This window comes from Bidens hawaiensis, unplaced genomic scaffold (assembly GCF_021521415.1).
Source record: "Bidens hawaiensis isolate Kalapana, Puna unplaced genomic scaffold, B.hawaiensis_p1.1 tig00033894_1, whole genome shotgun sequence".
Lineage (NCBI taxonomy): Eukaryota > Viridiplantae > Streptophyta > Magnoliopsida > Asterales > Asteraceae > Bidens > Bidens hawaiensis.
The window spans coordinates 14,287-36,254 of record NW_027505300.1 but is presented as its reverse complement, the minus strand read 5'-3'; the positions used below and the strand labels follow the sequence as shown (position 1 = coordinate 36,254).

The following is a 21,968-nucleotide window of genomic DNA, read 5'->3' as shown; positions in this document are numbered from 1 at the left end:
CATTACACACCTTTTTTAGTCCTTCAAATAACCATAATCCACATCTTTCACCAATACATTCAAAACATATTTTCAAACTATAATTTCATGTAAAGTTTAATTTCTTAAAAGATGATGCAAAAGGGGTCGAATTTCAAGTGGTTTCGGAAACATAAGGTAGAGGAATAATGTATTTAATGAATTGTGGGATGAGATTTTTTCTTGAATATTCGTACCCGTATCGATTTGACCTATTCTACATAGGTATTGGTATCAAAATTTTAGGACTCGGTGTACTATGTACATGTTTGAAATACTCACAGGTTTTATTGGGAACTACTATATTTATGTCTAATAATTGTTGGAAATCAGACTCAGAAACACAAATACGGAATTTGATTTATAATAAGATTGATTCTTTTTTATTATTATAATTCTTAACACACTAATTACATACCCTAACTAACTATTTATACTAATTAACTTCCTAAACATATTATGACTCACACTAGTAAGATAAACATGCAAATAAATAAACTAACGAGTAAATCAAGAATTCAAATTATTAATTAAATACTAATTAATTAAACTTTTCACTTAGCCCTTCAACTTTCTTGATTACCCATTTCAAGATTAACTTTCAACAAATAAAAAAAAAGTTCAACCAATTATTAATCATATATAGTTCAACCAGTACCCATTCCAATTAGCAAATTTGGTACTCATCCCATACCGAAACATGAACTGATTCAGTTTATTTGATAATCGTACCCGTACTGATACTAAGATCATTAAAGATTTGATAAAAAAAACAAAACAAAGTTGTACCAAAGCGGGTTTGTACCGAAATACATGTACTCGTGCCCGTACCACCAATAAGTTCGGTACGGTACTCAGTTCTCTTCTCTATTGGTTTTCGGTACGAGTACAGTACCGGTCTCCTTCATATTTAGAGTTTTATAAAATTGATATCAAACCAGTAATTAATAGGTTGATTTCGGGAGTGGTGTTAAGCATTTGTATTTTAATCAAGTAAAGTTAAGCCGGAGAATCTCAATTATTGTTTTACAACTCAATCAAAGACCATGATAATTTATAAATTATAACGTAGAATTCAAAGCCCATAGCTAGCTACATGTCAATGAATATAACATAAAAAAGTACCTAAACACTGAGTTGTAAAGTATGATTTTATAATCCAAGTGGTTACTAAAATAAGCAATGGTTCAAAATTAGCCGTATGATTTTATAATCCAAGTGGTTACTAAAATAAGCAATGGTTCAAAATTAGCCGCACACCGACGGCAACATTAGCCTGGCTTTCCAAAAAAGTTGCAACTTGATCGACTTTTAAATGATTGCTATGTATATAATACATGTCGTCTTATGTATTCTTTATTCTTTAATATCATTTATCGAGTTAATTGCACATTGATCACCAGGGCCGGCTCCGAGAAGACGAAAAATTTTTTGGACTAAAGGCGAAATTTTTTTGGGCCTTAAGTAAAAGAAACATTTTGTTGAGTTTAAACAATTTAATTTTAAGTGGACTTATTTGGTTATGATTTGAGTTGTGTAAAAAACTTTTGTATAAAATTAAATTTAAAAATATCTCAACTAAGACTTGAACCTACAACCTCTAAGTTAGATGTCATACCTCTTTGCCACTAGACCAAGCTAGTGTTTGTGTAATTACGTAGAAACATTGATTATACATACTTTTTTTTGATAAAAATATATATAATTTTTTAAAAAAAAAAATTTCGGGCCTAGCGGGGTGTCGAGCCTGTAGCCGTCGACTACCCTGCCTCACTCTTGGGCCGGCCCTGTTGATCACTAATCTATCACTCTCTTTATAGCATGAAATAACAAATACACTACCTTAATTACTTGTTATCTATAGGATAAGGTTGCTTTTATATTGTATCTAGAAATTAAAAAAAAAAAACAAAAATGATTCGCCTATCCTATGAGGTATGATAAAGAAGGGAAATGATCAAATATTCATTTACCCGTCAAATAAACAAAATATCAATTCAACTAGTTTTTTTTAAATGCCCCGCCTCAAATCCAGTCGACATGTCTACTTAATAATCATCACCTTAAAGTATTTTCAATCAACAGGATTCTGTCATTTGTCAGAAATTGTCGGCGGAAGACAAAAGTTTATCTCATCAGAAGAAGAAAAAATTTTGCCTGAAGACAAAGAAACACAGTTAGAAGCTAAAAAAATCTTGTCTGAAGACAAAGATAACCTCGTTAGAACGCCTAATGAATCCAGTCAAGACACCTAAAAGATCCCGTCAGTTCAACATGTTTTTTTTTTCAAAATATCCGGGTGTCTCGACATTGTGATCTCGTTAGTTGAAAACCCCGGTGATGATTATTAAGCAAGCGGATCAAATGAATTTGAGAATAGACACTTTGGTCATTTCCCCTATAAAGAAAGAACCATGGCAATGGACGATTTTTACCTTGGTGGGTGTAACACTAAATAGTAAAAATAAAAGAAAAGAGAATGAATTTAATTACACAATGCCGAACATATAGAAGGGGAAAAAAAGAAAAGAAAGTGCCTAAGAATATCACAAGCTCGGCTGCTGCTGCGAAGTGGAGGCGGCTGAGAGAATGTCTGCAAGAGCAGCCATGGCTTTAACTTGCATCTCAAGTGCGGCTATATAATCCGTGGCTTCTTCCAACACAACCGGCAACGGCTGCTTTCGGCAGCCAGGAACTAGCCGTCCCAGCACGCGTGTTTTTCTTTGCACCGCGGGTAAATTTTTGGCCTTCAGCCTCAAAACATTGAGCCTCGGCTTTTTTATTCGACTGTTTCCTGCAGCCGAGGCTCTCTGCCTTTTATTGTTCTTCCTAAACTTAATCTTGAGTTTGTTTTTGAGTATGGCTCGGCTCCATCTAGTTCGTCCTTTGGCTGTTACCGCAAGGACTCGGTCAGCCGTCTCACGAACGGTTGAAGGGGTGGAGGTGAGTCGGAGGTGGCGGAGGGCTTGTAATAGCTTGGAGTTGTATACTTGTTGTTGAGCTTCGGATTTCCATGATGGGATAATCTGATCCGTTGATTGCGTTTGGATTTTCTTCTTCTTTCTTCTTCGTTGGGGATCCGAATTTAACGCCATCATCTAATCAATCCGAATTGTGGATGATTCAAATGTCAGTAAACAAACAAACAAGCGTACCCAGTAAGATCCTGCTCATTCAAATGCCAGTAACATATATCCGGTTATTGTACGATCAAGAAAACAAGTTATGAATCAAAGAAACAATGAAAAGACGAACAATAATATAAACCTTGAAGCTAGGCTGAAGTTGATAATATATAATTTTGTTGTGTTGTTTGATGAATATATATGAAGTTTTTGTGAGAGGAAGGAAATTAATATAGGAATCTCTCATTTAAAGGTGTAGTTTTCCTTTTAACCCCTATACTTTTGTATCTTTCTAACTAAAGTCCCTCTAGTCTAGCTCTCTTAAAACTTAAGAAGTTTATTATTAATATATAAATTGGAGGAATGAGTCCATTGAAGAAGAAAAGTGTATAATTTTAGACGACATTTATGAATCGAGTGTCAGTGGTAAAAGATTCTAGTTGGGTTGCAGTAGTAGTCACTTTAAAAACAAAAGGCATGTTGCATGTTTTGTTTTTGGTCCCATCATTGCCATTTACTATTATGCCCCTGCCCAAATCTAGACTTTTCTATTTCCTCTAAAATAAGTAATAACCATCCATCCATATATATGTAATCGATTTCTTGTTTTTATCATTATCAACTACTTCTATATATACATATGTTGTAAATGTTGATTATATAATTGCTCACTTTACAAGTTTGTAAGCTCTAAGTAGTCATATATATTGTTGTGATATAGAACAGGCATCACTAACTTTAAAAACTTGTTACAAGTGAGTTTTTTTTTATTGAGGAACTACTTAAATAAATTTCTATTATGGCTACAATACATTAATTTGTACGTGTTCATGTTTTCTACACTTTTACAACCTTGTAACATTGAGGTTTTATAGGTGAAGTGTGTGAGTTTATGAAAATAGTGTTCTATGATAATGAAATGGCTTATTTGTATATCATAATGCATGAATTAAACTTATTCCTTTTATATATAGGCAAATATTGCTTCTCCAAAATTAAGTATTCTCCTACATATAGTACTATTAACTCAAAAATTGTTGATTTTACTGTTATTGGCACGTTTTGGATATTTGGATGACCAAATGATAAAATAGGATATTCATTAATACAAGTTAGGAGACGCGCCACACTTAATCAACACTGTTCAAGTTTCTCATCCTATTATATGGGATTGTCTAACTGGTCGAAACTCCCTAAACGGTAGTGTTCGGGGTAGCGCCCTTGGTTAGCAGTGGGGATGAGATATGTACAGTATTCGTATTCGAACCCATACGCATACCCGATTGTACTCATACTGAAAATCAATAAAAATGAGCATCGACTATCGTACCGAATTTATTGGTACAGTACGGGTATTTCGGTACGGTACCCGCTTTTGTACCGCTTTGTTTGTTTCCCCAAATCTCCAATGATTTTGGTACCAGCACCGATGCGTATAACAAATTAGTTAAATCGGTCTGAGTATAGGTACATAGAGGGTACCAAATTGGCTAAATTGGTACGGGTACCGGCACTACTAATACGACAACCAAACCAAAAGATAATACCAAAACGATGATGGAGAGGGAGGTAAAGCATATGTTTCGATGAAGTAAACCCTAAACAAAAAGCTCGATGAGGTAAATCAGATCTTATTAGATATAAAATATGGATATCTAATTATCTATATAATTGCTTACCATAAAATCTATGTGTCGCTCTCAGGTTGTTCTCTCCATTCTCTAGAGCCACCAGATTGCTTGATTTATAAATTGAGGCTTCTCATACATTTTACCCGAATTCACGGGTATGCGTCTCACCAAACCCGGATAGTCTCTAAATGGGTTATAACATCTCATTTAATTGTAAAACTATTTCATAAACAAACAATAATTTTCACGGGTCATGGGTCTCACCAAACCCAGATAACCCTTAAACATGTTATAACATCTCATTTATTTGTGAAATAACCCCTTAATTATTAAAGAATAATTTTCACAGGCCATGTGTCTTACCAACCTCTAATAGCCCTCAAATGGGTTATAAGATCTCATTTATTGATAAACACTTTCATTATCAAACCTTAATTTAATTTATTTGCTTTACATGTTCTTCGTTGCTGGTCTATCATCTCCATCATCGGTTAAATTCCAATACTACCCATCATCGTCAACTAAATCAACGCTTTTTTTTTTCATTAGACAAATATTTGTGTTCATGTTTGTACATTAAAAAAAAATCAACATGCTCGTGTTCGTTTATGTTTGTTCGTTAAAGTCTAAAAAACCTAAACATCTCAACTGATAAAACCCAAACGTTAAAAAATATAATAACAAACTAATATATATGTATTAAATTAAAACAAAACTACGTTAAAAAATAATATAATTATCATAAAATAGCAAAACGATTAAACACAAAACTTTAAATAAACTCCCGTAACACGGGAGGATCAAACTAGTTTCCCAATAAACCTGTACATATTTCAAACGAGTACGAAATACTCATACCTATACCGGTAACCGTTTGTACCGAATACCAAAATCCAAAAATCTTGGTACCGATACCCGTAATAAGCAGGCTAAATCGGTACGGCTACAGGTATTCAGAAAAAAGATCTCATGCCTTGTTAGCAGGGCCACCTTGGTAAAGTCCAAGGGGCCAAAGCCTCAAGCTAGGATTAAAGTTGTTTGGGAATCACAAAGTTGGTTGAATTCGATCAGTATATCAGAGGTATTGATAGAATGTGGGTTCTTGGTACTAGTATAATAGAAACAAATCGTATCTGCCATATGGGAGAGAGAGATGATATTAATATTAACTTATGACCTATGATCCTTTGTTAACCTTTACAAATTAAGTACACGTTTAGTTATCAAAGCAATAGTTACACAATCGTACTTGTTATTTTTCGCAATTAATTGTCCGCTATGATACTCGAGTTATCAATATCAGCAACACCATTTTATGCATCTTGATACCACCGTTAGGACACATGTTCTTGATGTCAAAGCAACAGTTATAAATCAACTAATTTCTCGTATAAATATATAATTAAAGATACCTACCTATTCATCAAGGCCCAACAAAAGTCCAGGCCCAACAGAACAAATGAAAATTTTTCATCAACTTTTATTTTTCTGGTTATTCTAAAATAACAAAAAAACATTATCTGTTTGATCAAAACGAAATTTCTGGTTATTCTAAAATAACAAAAAAAAAACATTACCAGCAGGCAAGTAAAGTGATATTATTTCTCTACCAAAACATTTTCAAAACTCAGTTAAGCATGACTCCAAATGTGTTGCATCACAGGCGTTTTGCGACATGACACATATTGAGTTGGATAATTACGATACTAAAAATGTACGGTGCGGGTATAAAATTACTAAACAAAAATTCTTATTACACACTACCTTTAACCAACTTAAGATTATTCTAAACTACAAGTCCTAACGCTTAAAATACAACAATATGAAAGGAGGGAAAAAAATAAAAAAAGTTATATGAATGGTTATGATAAGATATTACACAGATTCAACAACATATCCCATGTTTTTGTTTTCGGTTTTATGACCTCATCCGCTTCATTTAATTTAATGATAAAATCGAACTCTATATCTATAGAATAGAGAACCTAGTGGTAGTAGTAGTACATCTGAACCTGATTTAGTGTTCCAACGCGCTTCGAAGAGAGACACTAGGACTGCCGGTGCCTCCTTTACATATTTGATCGTAGTTTAAAAACAACACAATTACAGCTATGTCATCGTGGAAGTGGCGTCGCACTCGCTTATCGATCTTCTTCAAATCAGAATACCTCATTTCTCGTTTCTTCGCTGCTTCCTGCAGAGTAGCTTTCACTAGCCACTTTGCTATCCCCTGAAACATTATTATGATAATGTTATCACCATTATAACTTATTTCTAAAGTACAATCACAATTCACAACTAAGGGTGCAAACAAGCCGAGCTTTTTTGAGCCCGTACCAGAGTCGGCCTGAGCCTCAAATAATGCTTGTTTAGCTATCAAGCCCGAGCTTGAGCCTTGTATGGGAAGCTCGTTTCCTTAACGAGCTTTGTGTATTTATAAGTTTTACCTCTTTTGGACTTCTATGTATAACATTCATTACTGCATAGCCTAGCTCGAGCCGAGCTTTGGCTCATCTTACACTAGCTCGAGCCGCTTTAAGGTTTTTTCTCAAAATATATAAAATGATAAAAAAAATGTATGTAAATTAATTAATATATGATAAAAGAGTCGAGACCGAGCGTGAAAAACAACTGACGAGCCGAGCGTGAGCTTTAGAAAAAAAAGCTCGAAACAAACCGAGATCGAGCTTTCATTAGTCAAAACGCTCCGAGCTCGGGCTTGGCCCGTTGACACCCCTAATATTCACAAGTTGTAAAAAGGACGAGAATCTTACAGCTCGTGGATTATTGTGAACGATCTCCACAGCTTCATCGTTACTCAGGTGTTCTCATAAACCATCAGAAGCAAATATAAGAAAAGAATCATTCGGGTGGATATCATGTGTAAGTATCGATGGAGTAGCAGATAAAATAGGCATATCCGTTGCCTCGGGAAGTCGAAACTTTTGTGCTATTTGATCATTATTGTACTCTGAATGTTTCATATAAACATCTCCAATGGATCTTGAAACCTGTATACATACAATTAATCCTCCTCACACAAAAACTATATCCGTTTTCTCATTACAATATAAAAATGTGAATAACCTGAATAATGCCTTTGACCCGCCAAACTCCATACTTCAAGGCAACGATTGAGGAATCATGCGGGTGTAGATTTTTTAATTCGTGTCTAACCTCCTCAAGAGTTGCATTATGCTCCGATGACAGCTGTATGGCCGCCATACCACCCGTGTTACCAACCTTTTTACCAAGAACAGCACGGGAATCACCAAGATTTGCGATAAAAAGAGTTTGCTGATATATTACTCCAACTAAGCAGCATGATCCAACGGTTGCAATGCTGGGGCGCGCATTAAATAACTGGGATACACGAGCAGTGAATCCATTCTCTGTGTGAAGAAATGCCCTTTTTATGGTCTCTGGGGTCACCACACCGTCATCCTCGGCTGATGTTACTGCATAAACACCAAACCTAAGAACAATCACATAAGAATCTTTATTTTATTATTCTCAAACCCTAGGCACATTTTCAACCTGTTAGTAGTGAAACGGGTCAAGTCGGGTTGCAATTTATTTTGTAGCAGGTCAAACTTAGCAAAAGATGAAATGCTTTGAACTGGTTAAAGTTTAAACAAGTCAAAAGTCGCTTGTTGCGTATTGAAATGAGTACAACACCCTGAACCAGTTGATTTAGAAAGAAGTTATATATTACTAATTTAGTAAAATACTTTTAACAATAATGTTTAAAACATTTAATATTTACAAAATTTAAAAAACTAGAAAGAAATTTTGACCGGTCAACCTGACCCGATACGGTCTGCACATGAAAGTACACATTTTGACCCGAGGCGATTTTCACCCGTTAACCTGAAACCCATCCATTTTGTTTAGATCCCACCACTTAGAAAATATACATATAAAAAAATGTTCTTTTTCCGTGTACTCGAACTAAGCTTGTGGTATGTCAGTTGTCACGCAACCTGTGACATCATGAATGTTTAATTAATGTAGAACTTGAGAAAGAAATTCTTCTACACACTTTAACAAGTTTTAGCTGCTACCAAGTATCCATATTTTTAAATTAAAATCATTCTTTCGTAGCGATTACTTATATATAAATAAATAAATAAATAAGTAAATCCAAAGATTTCTGAATTTACTTGGAACAGAGTTATTTGAAATATTCAACGTTTTTAGTAAAAAAAAAAAGCAAAGCTCATAGCATCAAACTACCAAAAAGCACACTTTCAAACCGTTTTTTGGAATAAAACTGAACTCACTTTGAGTTCAATGAATCACAAATTGTCCATACTTAAATCGACTTTCTGAGTTTAGCTCATCAGTAACGCTTTCTGAAATCTATTATATACTCTAAAAGAAACCAATTTGCTTAACTACGTGCATTTGGAAGGCGCTCGTATGCACATTTTGTATACTAACCAACTAATTTGTAAAATATTAAAGTCTCTAGTTTATGCACAATCAATTGCATAGTAGCTACAACAACACAGTTTTCAAATAACAGATTAAATTTTCTTGTCCCCTTATTTTAATAAACTACAATACTACATAAAGTAGAACAAACCTTGGAAATTCCTGAACAAGTTATCGCAAACGTATCGGGCGACATCAGGCCCTCCATGACCATCATAGACCCCAACAAATGTCCCAAAAGAACCAGACTCAATCTGGCTCTGGTCTTCAAGCACCTGGTTGGCCTGAACAACAGCCATGGAGTACTCACCGCCACCGTACTTGCCAATATCTCGATACCACAATGGCACAACAAGCCGTCTTTTTCAAAGTCACCGCCTTCGCCATTGTAACCATTAACACTAGCAGCAGCAGCAGCAGTGGGTTGGCTACTGTCACCCTTAACAACTGGCTTCTTCCAGCACACAGAAAGCAGATTCATCAACCCTTCTACCATCCCACATTTCTCACACCAAATCCAACCACAAAGTTAAACACTTTTGCCATAATCAACCTAGTATCAAGAAATCAAGAAAATCTTGAATTTGTTCTAAAGTTCAAATCTTTTACTCAAAATCAAGACAAATAACAAATACCCAAATTGAATAAACCAAAAACAGAAAGCATAAAATACCCAAATCAAGAAAATCTTGAATTTGTTTTAAAGTTGAAATCTTTTACTCCAAATAAGGCATATTAGAAATACCCAAATTGAAAACACAAACAAAAATGAAACTTTTCACAAAATAAAAAATACCCAAATCAAAATCTTGGTTCTTGCTGGTAAGATCAAGAATCTTGTAAGGGTTTGGTTTAGGGATTGTGTGTTGCTTGTTTGTTTGATTGGATTGAAACGGAATGAAAATGGGTTTTATAGTGGAACCCTAGAGAAGGGAGTGTTGGGTGGTGGAGGAACAAGAAAGAAAGAAAGAATGTGTTGAATTCTGTTCTGTTGGGTGTTACTTTCAATGTCAAGAAATTCATGGGGACCTCCAAGTTATTTCTTCAAACTTAGGACTTCAAAGAATAAAACAAGTTATCATTAGACGGAAAAGACTAGTGCGCGTTTTTGGGTGTTCAAGAAAATCCAAAAAAAAAGAAAAGAAAATTCGAACCGGAACCTGAATAATCTTATTCGAATTCTTATTCGGATATCCTAATAACTAATTTTTATTTAATTTTTCGGTTTTGTATTTTTATTTAATTAAACGTTTGTTTTTTAATGTTTGTTATACGGTTTATCTCGGGTAATTCGGATTATCCGAATCCATCCAAAATCATTTCGGATCGGATTGGAATGCCTTAATTCGGATCGGATTGGAATTCAGATAGGGTCCTAAAAATTTCAAATCCGAACAATTCAAACCGAATAAACTGATTAATTTGTTATCTGATCCGATGAACACCCCTAGACGCATTGTTGTGATGGGTTAAACTTGTAGTCTTAACGTGTTAGATGCAATGAGTGTTAAAACTCTTAGGGACTCTTTAATATCATAAATTAGTTTGTTACTTGCAACCATTCAAGAATAAACAGGAGTTTTTTCTTCTTGTATAGTTGATATTTGTAGGTTGGTTTGACTGGCTTTCCATTGGCTGTTGCGATATCGTTTGGAGATGATAGATACGACTATGTGTTTATCATCTTCTCAAGGGACGACATCACGTCTCATCAAACATTGTTATATCTTAACATCCTATGCATATATGAGATGGGAGATACAGTCATGGTTTATCTTTACAAGAAACATTGTTATAACTTAACATCCTATGCACATACCCTAAACTATCTATGTTGTGGATATCTACAAGCACCGCCATCCAATACTGATGTTTATCCTATAACCTCAAGGTTGAGTTTTTTACAAGTGAGGAGAACGATATGAAGATATGAAGTTGATTGAAGAACTGAATGACTCATACTTGGACTTGCTAGGCGAAGACAAATAAGGTAAAATGGTCTAACTTAAAAATGGTATACCTTGGGCTATATTTAGATAGCGTTTGGTATGCAGGAATGACAGGGGGTATGGAATGATTCATTACGTGGGAATGAAGAAAGTGATGTTTGGTTACTCAATGGAATGGAATAATCCATTACACATGGAATCTCATTCCATCAAAACCATTCCTTCTCACTCCCCTTCTTTTTTTTCATTTCATTCATCCCTCACCCTACTTTCTCAACACCACCACCATCACCTAACAACCACTACCACTACTATCGCCACCACCACCACCACCTGACCATCACCGTCGCCACCACCTCCCCCACCACCACCACCACCGCTACCACCGACACTTGATCATAACTGCCACCACCACTGTTGCTGCTTGACCACCACCACCGTCGCCGCCACCCTACCATCACCATCACTACCAATGCTACTACCGCCACCACCACAACCACCCCCGCCTAACCGCCACCACCACCATTTTCGTCGCCGGAGCTACCACCACCACTATCGCCATTTCAGTTTTTCTTTTTTCTTTTTTTGGCAAAAAAATTATATTTTGGGATAGGAATATTTTTATATTTCTATTTCATTCATACAATTTTTTTTATACCAAACAACGTAAAGTAGTTATTAATTTCATTCCCATAGGTTAACCAAACAATACAAAGGAATGGTAATGATCCATTTCATTTCCTTGTTCATTCCATTCCTTCTCTCATTTCATTCCCTTTTTATTCCATTACTTCCAACCAAACGTACCCTTAGGGTTATGGGATCCATAAGTATGAGCAAAAAGATAAAGACAAGTCGAGTCATGGACAAATGACCATAAGTGATTTTTCACATTTTCCTCAAGAATATTTATGTTTGTTTATTTTCGTTTCACTAATCAGTATGCATTGTACATACTAAGGTTGTGTGTTATGGGATAACTAGTAAGAGCTAGTTATTGTGTCACATTAATGCCACATAGGATACTAGCCACCCGTTAATTTGAGATTTAAAACGTTGTGGGTTAAATAAGTTTAATTATATATTAAAATAAAAGAAAAACAAAAACAAAATAATAATAATAATAGTAATCGTGATGGTTGTTAGTGGGGTGGACCTACTTATAATTTGTAGATCACGTCGTTATGCTCATAGCGCATGGTTTGAGGCAACATGACGTTCAAGATGCCATCATGCCTATGTGACGTGAATGACATCTCCACAACACAATGCCTAATAAAATTTGACGAAAACTTAAACGGGCCACCTTTACATTCAAATAGAAATTTTAACTAATTGAAACATATAAGACAATGTATTTAAAGGGAAATATAAATGAAAATGCAAAGAGCACGCATGATTAATGGAAAGATTCCACAAATAATTGGACCCAAAAACAGTTATATGTTGGAGACTCTTTCCATAAAAAATGGACCTTCTTGTTCATTTTGGCTTCTGATTCTTTGTACAAGTAGGGTCAAACACCACACACCATCACGTTTATTATGTATATGTGTAGCTCCCAAATCTTCAACAATGTTTTGTTTTGTTTTTTTTCTTTGTTCCGATTAGAAATGTAGCGAGAAAAACATGATTGGACTCATACGTGATGTCGTATGTTGGTATGTGTCCCGCCCATATACTTACAACAATAGAAGCGTCTTTAAATTGTCGAATAATGTTAAAATATGTTTTTTCTAGTGTTTACATAAAGTTAAAATTTTCAATTGATTTGTTACACCAACTAACATTTTAATTACCACATGAGTGAAACATTGGGGATTGAAAAGACGGATTTTAAATTATTGGATTAATATAAGAAATTTAAACAAATCATTAGAACGAAATAAATAGTTTAGTCCTAGATTGTTTGACTAAACTCTCACAAGTACCCAAGCCATCTCCACTTTGGTGGGATGGTAAAGGCTTTGGCCTTTGGGTGAGAGGTCCAGGGTTCGATCCCTGGCAATGGCGGTTTAATATAAATAGTAGGAGGAAAAGCTTTAACATTCAAAAAAAAAAAAAAGTACCCAATCATTAGTCAAATGATAATGATTTTAGTATTTTACTACTTTTGTTAAACGGCCATAAAAAATAGGTATCACGAAATTCCATAAACTTTAAGACGCATAATTCAACATTTTTTTAATTATTAAAAGACACATTCGCATGTTTTAACCATAAAAAAAATCCTACTAACTTTATTATCAATAAGAGAAACCATAAATACATTATCTTTTTAACTATTTGACTATTTACTAATATACATTTATTATTTGATTGGATTTATAAAATTTATTATCATTATACACAAATCATCTCTTGGATGGAACACAAATGACTTCAAAATGGAAAGTAAAAAGTGATATCAACTATTAACCACACAAGCATTGTTGGAGGAGGAAAAAGGTGTTATTAACACCTTACAAAAACATGACCTTTAAACCATAAAAACAAACTTCAATTCATGTACTTTCATCCCACATTGTCTAAAAAAACACATGTTTTGCTATGTTTCGTTTACAAATAAGCCTCTTTAAGATGTTAAACGTTCTATACACATTCACGTTTATCACATCTACACTTTTCTTTGATGGTGTCAATGCTAGAGGTTTCCGCCCATCCGCCGTGGATGATCTAACTTCAAAAATCAGAAATGGAAAAACAATTACGGTTGATACTAATGGGTCAATACAAGATGCTATTGATTCGGTTCCTGATGGGAATCAAGACTGGGTAGTCATTCGTATCAAGAAAGGAACCTACAGGTAATAATACTAATTTAATTATCAATGTTTGATCATTTTACCTGCCATTTTATTGTAATTGTTTGAATGGTAAATATAAATTTATAAGATAAAAAAATTATCAATCATAACAATAGTTAAGTTATTTAATTGTAATTAATGTAGGGAAAAGGTGACAATTCCAAGAGAAAAACCTCATATTTTATTAAGAGGAAGTGGAAGGACTAAAACAACAATTGTTTGGTCACATAGTTCACAAAACAACTATGAATCTTCCACCTTCAAAGTTGAAGCTCCTCATTTCATTGCCTTTGGTATAACCTTCAAGGTACAATTTCCTTTATGCATAACACAAACTAACATTAACATAATATAATATAATGCATGTTCATGTTTTCGACAGAATGATGCACCTGTAGGCATTGCTAACACCTCACATAACCAGTCGGTAGCGGCATATGTTGGCGCTGACAAAGTTGCATTTTATAGTTGCGGATTTTATAGCGCGCATAACACTCTTCTTGTCAACAAAGGTAGACATTACTATGATCGATGTTACATTCAAGGTGCCGTTGATGTCATTTTCGGCCGTGCGCGATCCCTCTTTCATGTAAGTACCACTTGCTAATATACTATATCACAAACATATGATATAACTTTGATCAACATATTTTTTATGCATTAACTATTTAGGAATGTGAGATTTTTGTGATTGCGGATAAAAGAACAGAGATTCAAGGATCGGTTACAGCCCATACCCGAACAATTAAAAATGAAAACACGGGCTTTGTTTTCCTAAAAGGACGAGTTTATGGAGTGGGACATGCTTTCTTAGGTCGACCTAAAGGCGACCATTCTCGAGTAGTTTTTGCAAACACTTATATGTCTAAGACGGTGAGGCCCGAAGGATGGAGCGACTGGAACCATCATGGCAGTCTAGAGTAAGCGTCCAACTTTCAACTTAGTTTATATGCATACACATAATTAGGCAGTTTGTTTAATTTCTAATGATTGATCGACTGATTTTATTTATATGTAGGAATGTATACCATGCCGAATACAACTGCCATGGGCCGGGGTCAAGTACACACGCGCGGGCTCCATGGGTGAAGAAACTTAACGGCGAACAAGCTGCGCCTTTCCTGTCTACAGATTTCATAGATGGCAAACAATGGTTGGTAGCAGGGACATGATATATGTCATCTATAAACTTTTGTAAACCACAGCTTATTGTTGTGTATACTTATTAACTAATACTTCCAATTCAGTTGCTCATATATATTCAATGATTAAAATCAAACACTACATGTAGAATCAAACTGTAGCTTGCTCAAAAATCGCCTTTGCCACCGGGCATGAAACAATCACAACATGAGGCGGTACTTGGAGAAACGTTAGAAGTGTAGAAAACGAACGAACAATCACAACAAAAGATTAATATACTTGATAGAATGAACTAGCCGAACCAACTCCAAAAACCATATGTATGAGACAAGATTAATCTAACTAAAAGAGATCAAACTAAAAGTTTTAACTAATAAACTAGCCGAACCTCACCATTTTCTTGATGGTTTGCCTGGCCAGTTCAATCTCAACCGATTTCATTATATCCAGAATTATCATTAGATGTCCAATGAAGTTGGTCGAAGAGTAGGCATGGGAGGAAGCGAGGCGGGAAGTATGAATAAGTGGTGCCGACGGGAACATCACCATAGGAGATTAAGCTGCATGCATGTTACACAGTTGATTGAATATAACTAATAAGAAAATCTGAATCCAGGAAATGAAACATGATGCAAATGCCTAACTGCATCGCCTTTAGTTTCTAATTTCTCATGTGAGCGAACATATATAGTCTGCTTAGCGGAGGCTCGCTGCAATTTACATGTCATCATCATCATCATCATCGTACTCAGTATATCCCACCAATAGCAAAGCTATGGTAGGGTCTGAGGAGGGTAAGATGTAGACAGCCTTACCTCTACCCCATAGGGATAGAGAGGCTGCTTCCGGTGAGACCCCCGGCTCGATAGTAGTTTTGCATCAAGCCTTGGACATAAGGCACATAGAACTCAATCATCGGCTGATCGGTGCATGTACTCTTGTCTTTTGGCTATCAACGCCACCACATGATGCCTGATTAACCTTCCGCTATTTTTAACGTAATTTTCACGAGTTTAGTAAAATAACGTCAAAATTAGTGCAATTTCACTTTTGCCCACCCGAGGGTTCACACATATATACATTATATGCGCGCACCGCAAGCAGGGCTTTGCAATTTACATGTAATATTCATAATTATAACTATCACTTGGTTGATATTATATAATATATCCAGCCCCTCCATACCCTACTCTCTTCTCTTCTGTTCTGTTATCTTCATTTTGTCAGTCCTTCCTAATAACATTTTATTTATTTTCAAGATCAAGAAGCCTTTTTTGCAGCTACAGAGGCCCTACTAAACTTCTTCTGCAAATCTTTCAACTTGACTAGTATTTCTTGAAAGGTTGGACGGGATCGTGGTTCGCTGAACAAGAAAAAAAACAGTCATACTTTGCCCAAAAAAAAGCCCAAAAAACAGATCCTGACATATTAAATTGTTAACAAAGCTGTCGGCTAAAAACGCATGTACTGACCGTGCAAGTAAATAAACTCAACAAGACTTCAATTTGTCAAAACTCGGTTTAAGTCATTTTGGAAATATTACTTTACTTGTTTCATGTAATCGTATTTGGTTACTTGTGACCTTACTAAACAGCAGAAAGTTACGAAGATTAACCAACCTTGACCAACAACTTTGGATAAGAGAAGCCCATTGTGGATCAGCATCACTTGGAATCTCTAACCGCTCATTCTCGAATCCTACAGCTCGAACAACCTGTAAGGGTTACATTACCGTACAAATATCATTCACTGACTTGTGATTCAAACAAATAAAATTCCAGTTTTTATTTTCAACTACATGTTTAACAAATAGCATTACACAAAGCCAAAGTTTTAACATTGTATCAGACCTGCATCATGTTGAGATTTTCCCAGGGGATCTTTTCAGTGGCAATTTCCCACAACACCACACCATAACTGTATACATCAGACCTACACATCAACAAGTTCACTTTAACTATCTATTACTATTTTACATGAATTATGGTAGTTGTCCAAATATTAAAAAACAAGACACAGCCTTACTTTTCATCCACGTGCTCATCACGAAGAATTTCGGGTGCCATCCAATGAGGCTAACACAACAAGAAGTCAAAAAAAACATAAAGGTTATATAACGAACGGAAACGCTTTTTAATGATGCTTATTTATGGAAAACTCTAGTACCGTTCCTCTCCCGGTATTTGTTGCCAAGTAGGTTTCATGTTTGATCCGGGAGAGACCAAAGTCGCCAACCTATCATATGCAAACAAATAATCGTTTTTACTCATATGGCCATACGAAAGAAAACACATAAATAAATAAAATCAATCAAAACAACACACCTTCAGTGCCCAATTCTTGTCAGCAAGAAGATTTGAAGACTTGAGATTACGGTGAACGATAGGCGGTTGGCAATTATGAAGATAATTCATGCCCCGTGCCTATACAAACATACAAGAATTTACTTACAAACTGATTTTACGAAACAATAACTAATAAAAGGATAATTATAACCAAGTTTCAATATATTGCTTTCCTAACTATTAAAGCCACTCAGATTTTCATGTTGTTAAATGTTTTTATAAATATTCAATTTTTAAAAAATTAAGTGACTTAAACAGAATATATACTTGGTTACTATTTAGTGGTTATACTTTTTTAAAGTTGAAACCAAACAATTATGAAACTTGGTTATTAGTTAGTGAAATTTTGTTCTTCACTACTAGTACTAGGAACAAGAGACCATTAAAAAATGCATGATTAGCATGATACTCACGATATCCATAGCCATAAGAACACGACGTCTCCAATCTAATTTTGTCGTTTTGCGCTGAAGTAACTTGAACAAACTTCCACTATAAAATGAAAAAAATAAATAATTAAAGATATCGATTTTGACCACAAATATTACTATTTAAGGGTATTCAAGACACTTGGTAATGGTCAAATATATAGCGGCTAGTCAACCCACCGGGGAAGAAACTCGGTGACGATGCATAGACACTGAGGTGAAATTACAGCCCCCATGAAGAGCAATATATTTGGATGCCTAAGCCGTTTCATCAGACATACCTTCAATTCATAACATTCAAAGAAACAAATAACGTCAAACCTTTGACTTTTCAAATTCAGTATAAAGACCAAAGTGAAGAAAAAAAACCAAGAAAAATAACCTCTTTTCTAAATGATAGTATGGCATCATTAGGGTAGTCTTCCTTGGTAAATATCTTAACCGCAACATCCTACATAACATAAAGATACATCAATTGTTTTAATACAGTGAGCATTTTGAAAGCCATATATACACATGACACCTTGTCCAAAATAACCAGTAAGTGGGAAGATAGAAAGCATACCGATCCATGCAACAGAGCACGATATACTGTCCCGCTCCCATGTGAACCTGCCACAATCATCGTTACAAGTATAATATCAAACATTGAAACGCCACAAAACTATGAAAGCTTTTTTATACCTTGGCCAATTTTTTCCCGGATTATCAAGTCGTCCCATGAGATCTCAACATCCAGGTTCTCAATGTGAAGGTCTATCGAATCACTACTTGAATATGACCATGATGACCCTGGAGCTTCTGTAATTTCACAACAACTGGTTTGTGGAACCAGCTCGGGTTTTTGGTCATTATTATTATTTATACCAGAATTAGAAGTGTCTATATTATGGTTTCCTTTCCATGGCCAAGAAATTCCCTTTTTACCCATCCATGTCTCAGCCTCCGCTTTTAGAGATAAAACTTTATGAAGCCCGGGCTTGTTTTCTTTCCCCTCATAAACATCATGATCCGTGTTGGTTGTCTTCATTTTCATTTTAACCTCGGAAGCCTGGTTAATTTCGTGTTTTCAATAATCAATAAACCATTTGTCTAAAGATAAAAGGGTATTTGAGACTGCTTATTTCACATTTACAAGCCAAATATTACAATAGGCAAAAGCATAATAAGTTGTTTTAATATGCAATCTCAGACACCAGTACCTAAATGAAACATTTGACTAAAAAACTAATATCCAGGATATGAATATTACTTATACAACTAACCAAATTCGATATCTTCGAGACGATTGCAGACTGTAGCGGTTGATGAGAGTCAATCCTGTGAGGTGCAGCAACACGTGATTGCAGCCTTGATTTTCGAAACTGGCGAGTATCGGCACATACACATGTAACTCCAAAAGTTGTTCCATTGTCATCGCGACACGGTGCAAAAGTGGTAATAACAGGAAACCTTTCCCCATACTTTGTCCTAACAGGAAACTGGCCTGACCAAATCTCTCCGTTGACAGCGCGTTGTATAATAAGAGTAGCTAATCCTGAATGCCTAGGTTCTATAATAATTTCAGGAGCGGTTTTCCCTAACGCTTCTTCAACTGTATAACCATACAGATTTTGTGACATTTGGTTCCTGCATGATAAAAATTAGGTGTCTTTGAGCTTCACATGTTATATGGGCAACAATGATAACATGTAGTGAGTGTGGAACTAGTGTATAGTTATATACATATATTGTTCTGAGGTAAGGTAGAATGAAGCGAAACCGCCATAAACGATGACATACCAGTAGACTATGCGATTGTTGACATCAAACATATAAACCGAGCGAGCCATTGACTGGAGTATATTCTCATATTCTTCTTCCATCAGATGATTATGATTTACTGTAATAAGCTGCTGGATGATATTATTATTATTATTATTATTGCTTTCTCTCAAGGCTTCGTTTTCAAAGGCATCAGAATTATTATTGTCGTCCATGAGCATGAGGAGGTTTAATATCTTGTCTTTAAGGTGGTGATGGTCTTGTTCCAGCTTCTGGATCTTAATTAACAGCTCTTCCACTGTTTCTATCTTTGTCATCTTCTTCTTCTTCTTCTTATCCTTTCGTTAACTAATTACATGTAACAGGATTATTAATTTGATGCAAGCCTTGCCTTGTTTTTTCTTTCTTTTAGAAAGAAAAAAAACGAAGTTGTTGTTGCATATATAATTAATAATAATGGATCCCTGTTGTCACACGTGGCTTCAACCGCAGAAATTAATCAAAGCAAACAGTTGAAGCTTCCTCCTCCTCTACGTTTCACTTTTGCCTCCTCCTTAATTTATTTATTTTTTAAATAAACCATAAAATGGATGTGTACGCGCTCTCTACCACAAAGGACGTATAATATGCACTTTTTACTTACAACCATGGTACATATTATATTATTTAATGAAAGAATACATATCATGGTATATGAACAACAATGAAAAGTGTAAGAAACATATCATGGTATATGAACAACCATAAAAAGTATAAGAAGAATTTGTGTTAAGGTAAAAACTATAAAAAGTTAAAAAGTTATATATACAAAAAAGGTTATAACACAAGATATAAATAAAAAAAGTAAAAGAAAAAAAACTAAAGTGTTTTCCTAGGGGCGCGTAGCCACTAACAAGTGAGGGGTGTCCCCCGTCCACTGTGAAATTTTTTTTAGTGTTAATATACCGAAAAATTCCCGACCGACCCCTGTAAAATTTTGGCATCGACCCCTGTGAAACACTGAAGCCGTACCCTGTATAATTTCGAGACGACCCCCATGAGATTTTGAGACTAACCCTAACAAAAAATACAATGACAATTTTATAAATATAATTATATAAACGTTATATAAATAATTTTTCCTATTAAGTTTGACTTTAATATTAACAAGTCCATTAGTCTAATATTTAATCCAATTTTTAAGCCTAAAACTCAAAATCCCATTCTAACTTCTAAAATTTATTTTTTTGACCGCCTCTGCTGCCTCATTTCGTCCTTTCGATCGATGATGACTACATTAACATACTGACGCCAAGAAAAAAAACAAACATGAAAAATCGCCACTATTATGAGTATGATTGCTTCAATGCGGTTCTAGATTTGCAAATCCAAGAGTTTGGGGACCGTTTTAACGAGGTAACATCCGACTTACTTGTTTCGTTGAGTTGTTTGACTCATTGTGATAATTTTCGGGCATTTTCTATTCCAAAAATATTACGATTAGTCGAGTTGTACCCATATGATTTTGATGAAAGTGATAAAAGAAGACTCCCGGTTGAACTCGCGACATACATCGATAATTTGAAAGGAGATAAACGCAGGAGCGGACCTATGCTTTACCGTCGGGGGTCGGTCGTCCCCTGTGAAAACATAATTAGTGTTAAATATAAGATAAAATCTCGATCGACCCCTGTAAAATTTTAACACCGAACCCTGTAAGATAATGAAAAAAGGAGAGTGAAGAAATATTATCATAAAAAAACTCCGACAAAAGCCATCAGAGGAGTATGAAGTTACAGACCGTTCTTTGCATATGTAAAAGGAAGATGATAACTTGTATTTATTTCTCCACTATTGATTTTTTATTAAATATTAGAGTGCAAGCCTACACATAGCCTTTACCACTTTAATAAATGATGCTATAAAATATTAAAAAGTACATTAGGTATTAGGTTTTATAAAAATGAATTAACTTAAATAACCTATAATCTATCATGTTGATATTTTTTTACTAGTTTGTTTAATTAAGAATATGTTTGAATTTTACTTTCAATAGAATAGGTTATAAGTTCTTTTATTTCATTTTAACTATTATTATAAACACTTTATCAATATATAAATGTATACTTTTTATATATAGAAAATATTTTTGTCATATATAAGTTTATTAATGTTATTCTTTTATTATATGACTCGATTTAACCCGACTCAAAATCAAAAAGTATATATTATATAGCATTATAGCAATACACTACGATTTGCTTGAAAACATTATTAAAACCGACCGATTTGGTAAGCTTGATTACTTCAACTAACCCAGCCAGTTGTTGGTTGCTTTCGAA

At 34.8% G+C, this 21,968-nt stretch overlaps 3 protein-coding genes and 1 pseudogene across 4 annotated transcripts; 1 reads left to right on the top strand and 3 right to left on the bottom strand.

The window, feature by feature from the left end:
• Positions 1–2,477: 2,477 nt before the first annotated feature.
• On the bottom strand, positions 2,478–3,359 carry LOC143612203 (transcription factor bHLH147-like). The gene is made up of 2 exons (XM_077086243.1): positions 3,286–3,359; positions 2,478–3,116 (listed from the first exon to the last, which is right to left on the bottom strand). The coding sequence occupies exon 2, from the start codon at positions 3,114–3,116 to the stop codon at positions 2,565–2,567; it is 552 nt and encodes a 183-aa protein (XP_076942358.1). The 5' UTR covers positions 3,286–3,359; the 3' UTR covers positions 2,478–2,564.
• A 3,022-nt stretch (positions 3,360–6,381) lies between these two features.
• On the bottom strand, positions 6,382–10,289 carry LOC143612206 (putative protein phosphatase 2C 42; annotated as a pseudogene). Its single transcript, XR_013149909.1, has 4 exons — positions 9,363–10,289; positions 7,862–8,232; positions 7,549–7,785; positions 6,382–7,004 (listed from the first exon to the last, which is right to left on the bottom strand). The product of XR_013149909.1 is annotated as a putative protein phosphatase 2C 42 (transcript).
• A 3,233-nt stretch (positions 10,290–13,522) lies between these two features.
• Positions 13,523–15,139, top strand: LOC143612204 (putative pectinesterase 67). The gene is made up of 5 exons (XM_077086244.1): positions 13,523–13,967; positions 14,112–14,274; positions 14,350–14,556; positions 14,640–14,887; positions 14,986–15,139. Exons 1-5 carry the CDS (start codon positions 13,711–13,713, stop codon positions 15,137–15,139), a joined length of 1,029 nt encoding a protein of 342 aa, XP_076942359.1. The 5' UTR covers positions 13,523–13,710.
• A 1,128-nt stretch (positions 15,140–16,267) lies between these two features.
• LOC143612208 (uncharacterized) lies at positions 16,268–19,964 on the bottom strand. The gene is made up of 13 exons (XM_077086246.1): positions 19,666–19,964; positions 19,149–19,512; positions 18,568–18,934; positions 18,449–18,495; positions 18,266–18,334; positions 18,064–18,164; positions 17,869–17,947; positions 17,435–17,533; positions 17,277–17,345; positions 17,136–17,185; positions 16,961–17,042; positions 16,730–16,824; positions 16,268–16,473 (listed from the first exon to the last, which is right to left on the bottom strand). Exons 1-13 carry the CDS (start codon positions 19,962–19,964, stop codon positions 16,371–16,373), a joined length of 1,824 nt encoding a protein of 607 aa, XP_076942361.1. The 3' UTR covers positions 16,268–16,370.
• Between the last annotated feature and the right edge of the window lie 2,004 nt (positions 19,965–21,968).

Coding starts and splice junctions, on each gene's coding strand:
- LOC143612203 (XM_077086243.1), bottom strand. CDS start 3,116: ATGATGGCGTTAAATTCGGATCCCCAACGAAGAAGAAAGAAGAAGAAA.
- LOC143612204 (XM_077086244.1), top strand. CDS start 13,711: ATGTTTCGTTTACAAATAAGCCTCTTTAAGATGTTAAACGTTCTATAC. Junction 13,968..14,111: donor ATCAAGAAAGGAACCTACAG/GTAATAATACTA, acceptor TAATTAATGTAG/GGAAAAGGTGACAATTCCAA. Junction 14,557..14,639: donor GTGCGCGATCCCTCTTTCAT/GTAAGTACCACT, acceptor TTAACTATTTAG/GAATGTGAGATTTTTGTGAT.
- LOC143612208 (XM_077086246.1), bottom strand. CDS start 19,964: ATGACAAAGATAGAAACAGTGGAAGAGCTGTTAATTAAGATCCAGAAG. Junction 17,948..18,063: donor GTCACCGAGTTTCTTCCCCG/GTGGGTTGACTA, acceptor TTCATTTTATAG/TGGAAGTTTGTTCAAGTTAC. Junction 16,474..16,729: donor ATCCAAAGTTGTTGGTCAAG/GTTGGTTAATCT, acceptor TTTCTTGTTCAG/CGAACCACGATCCCGTCCAA.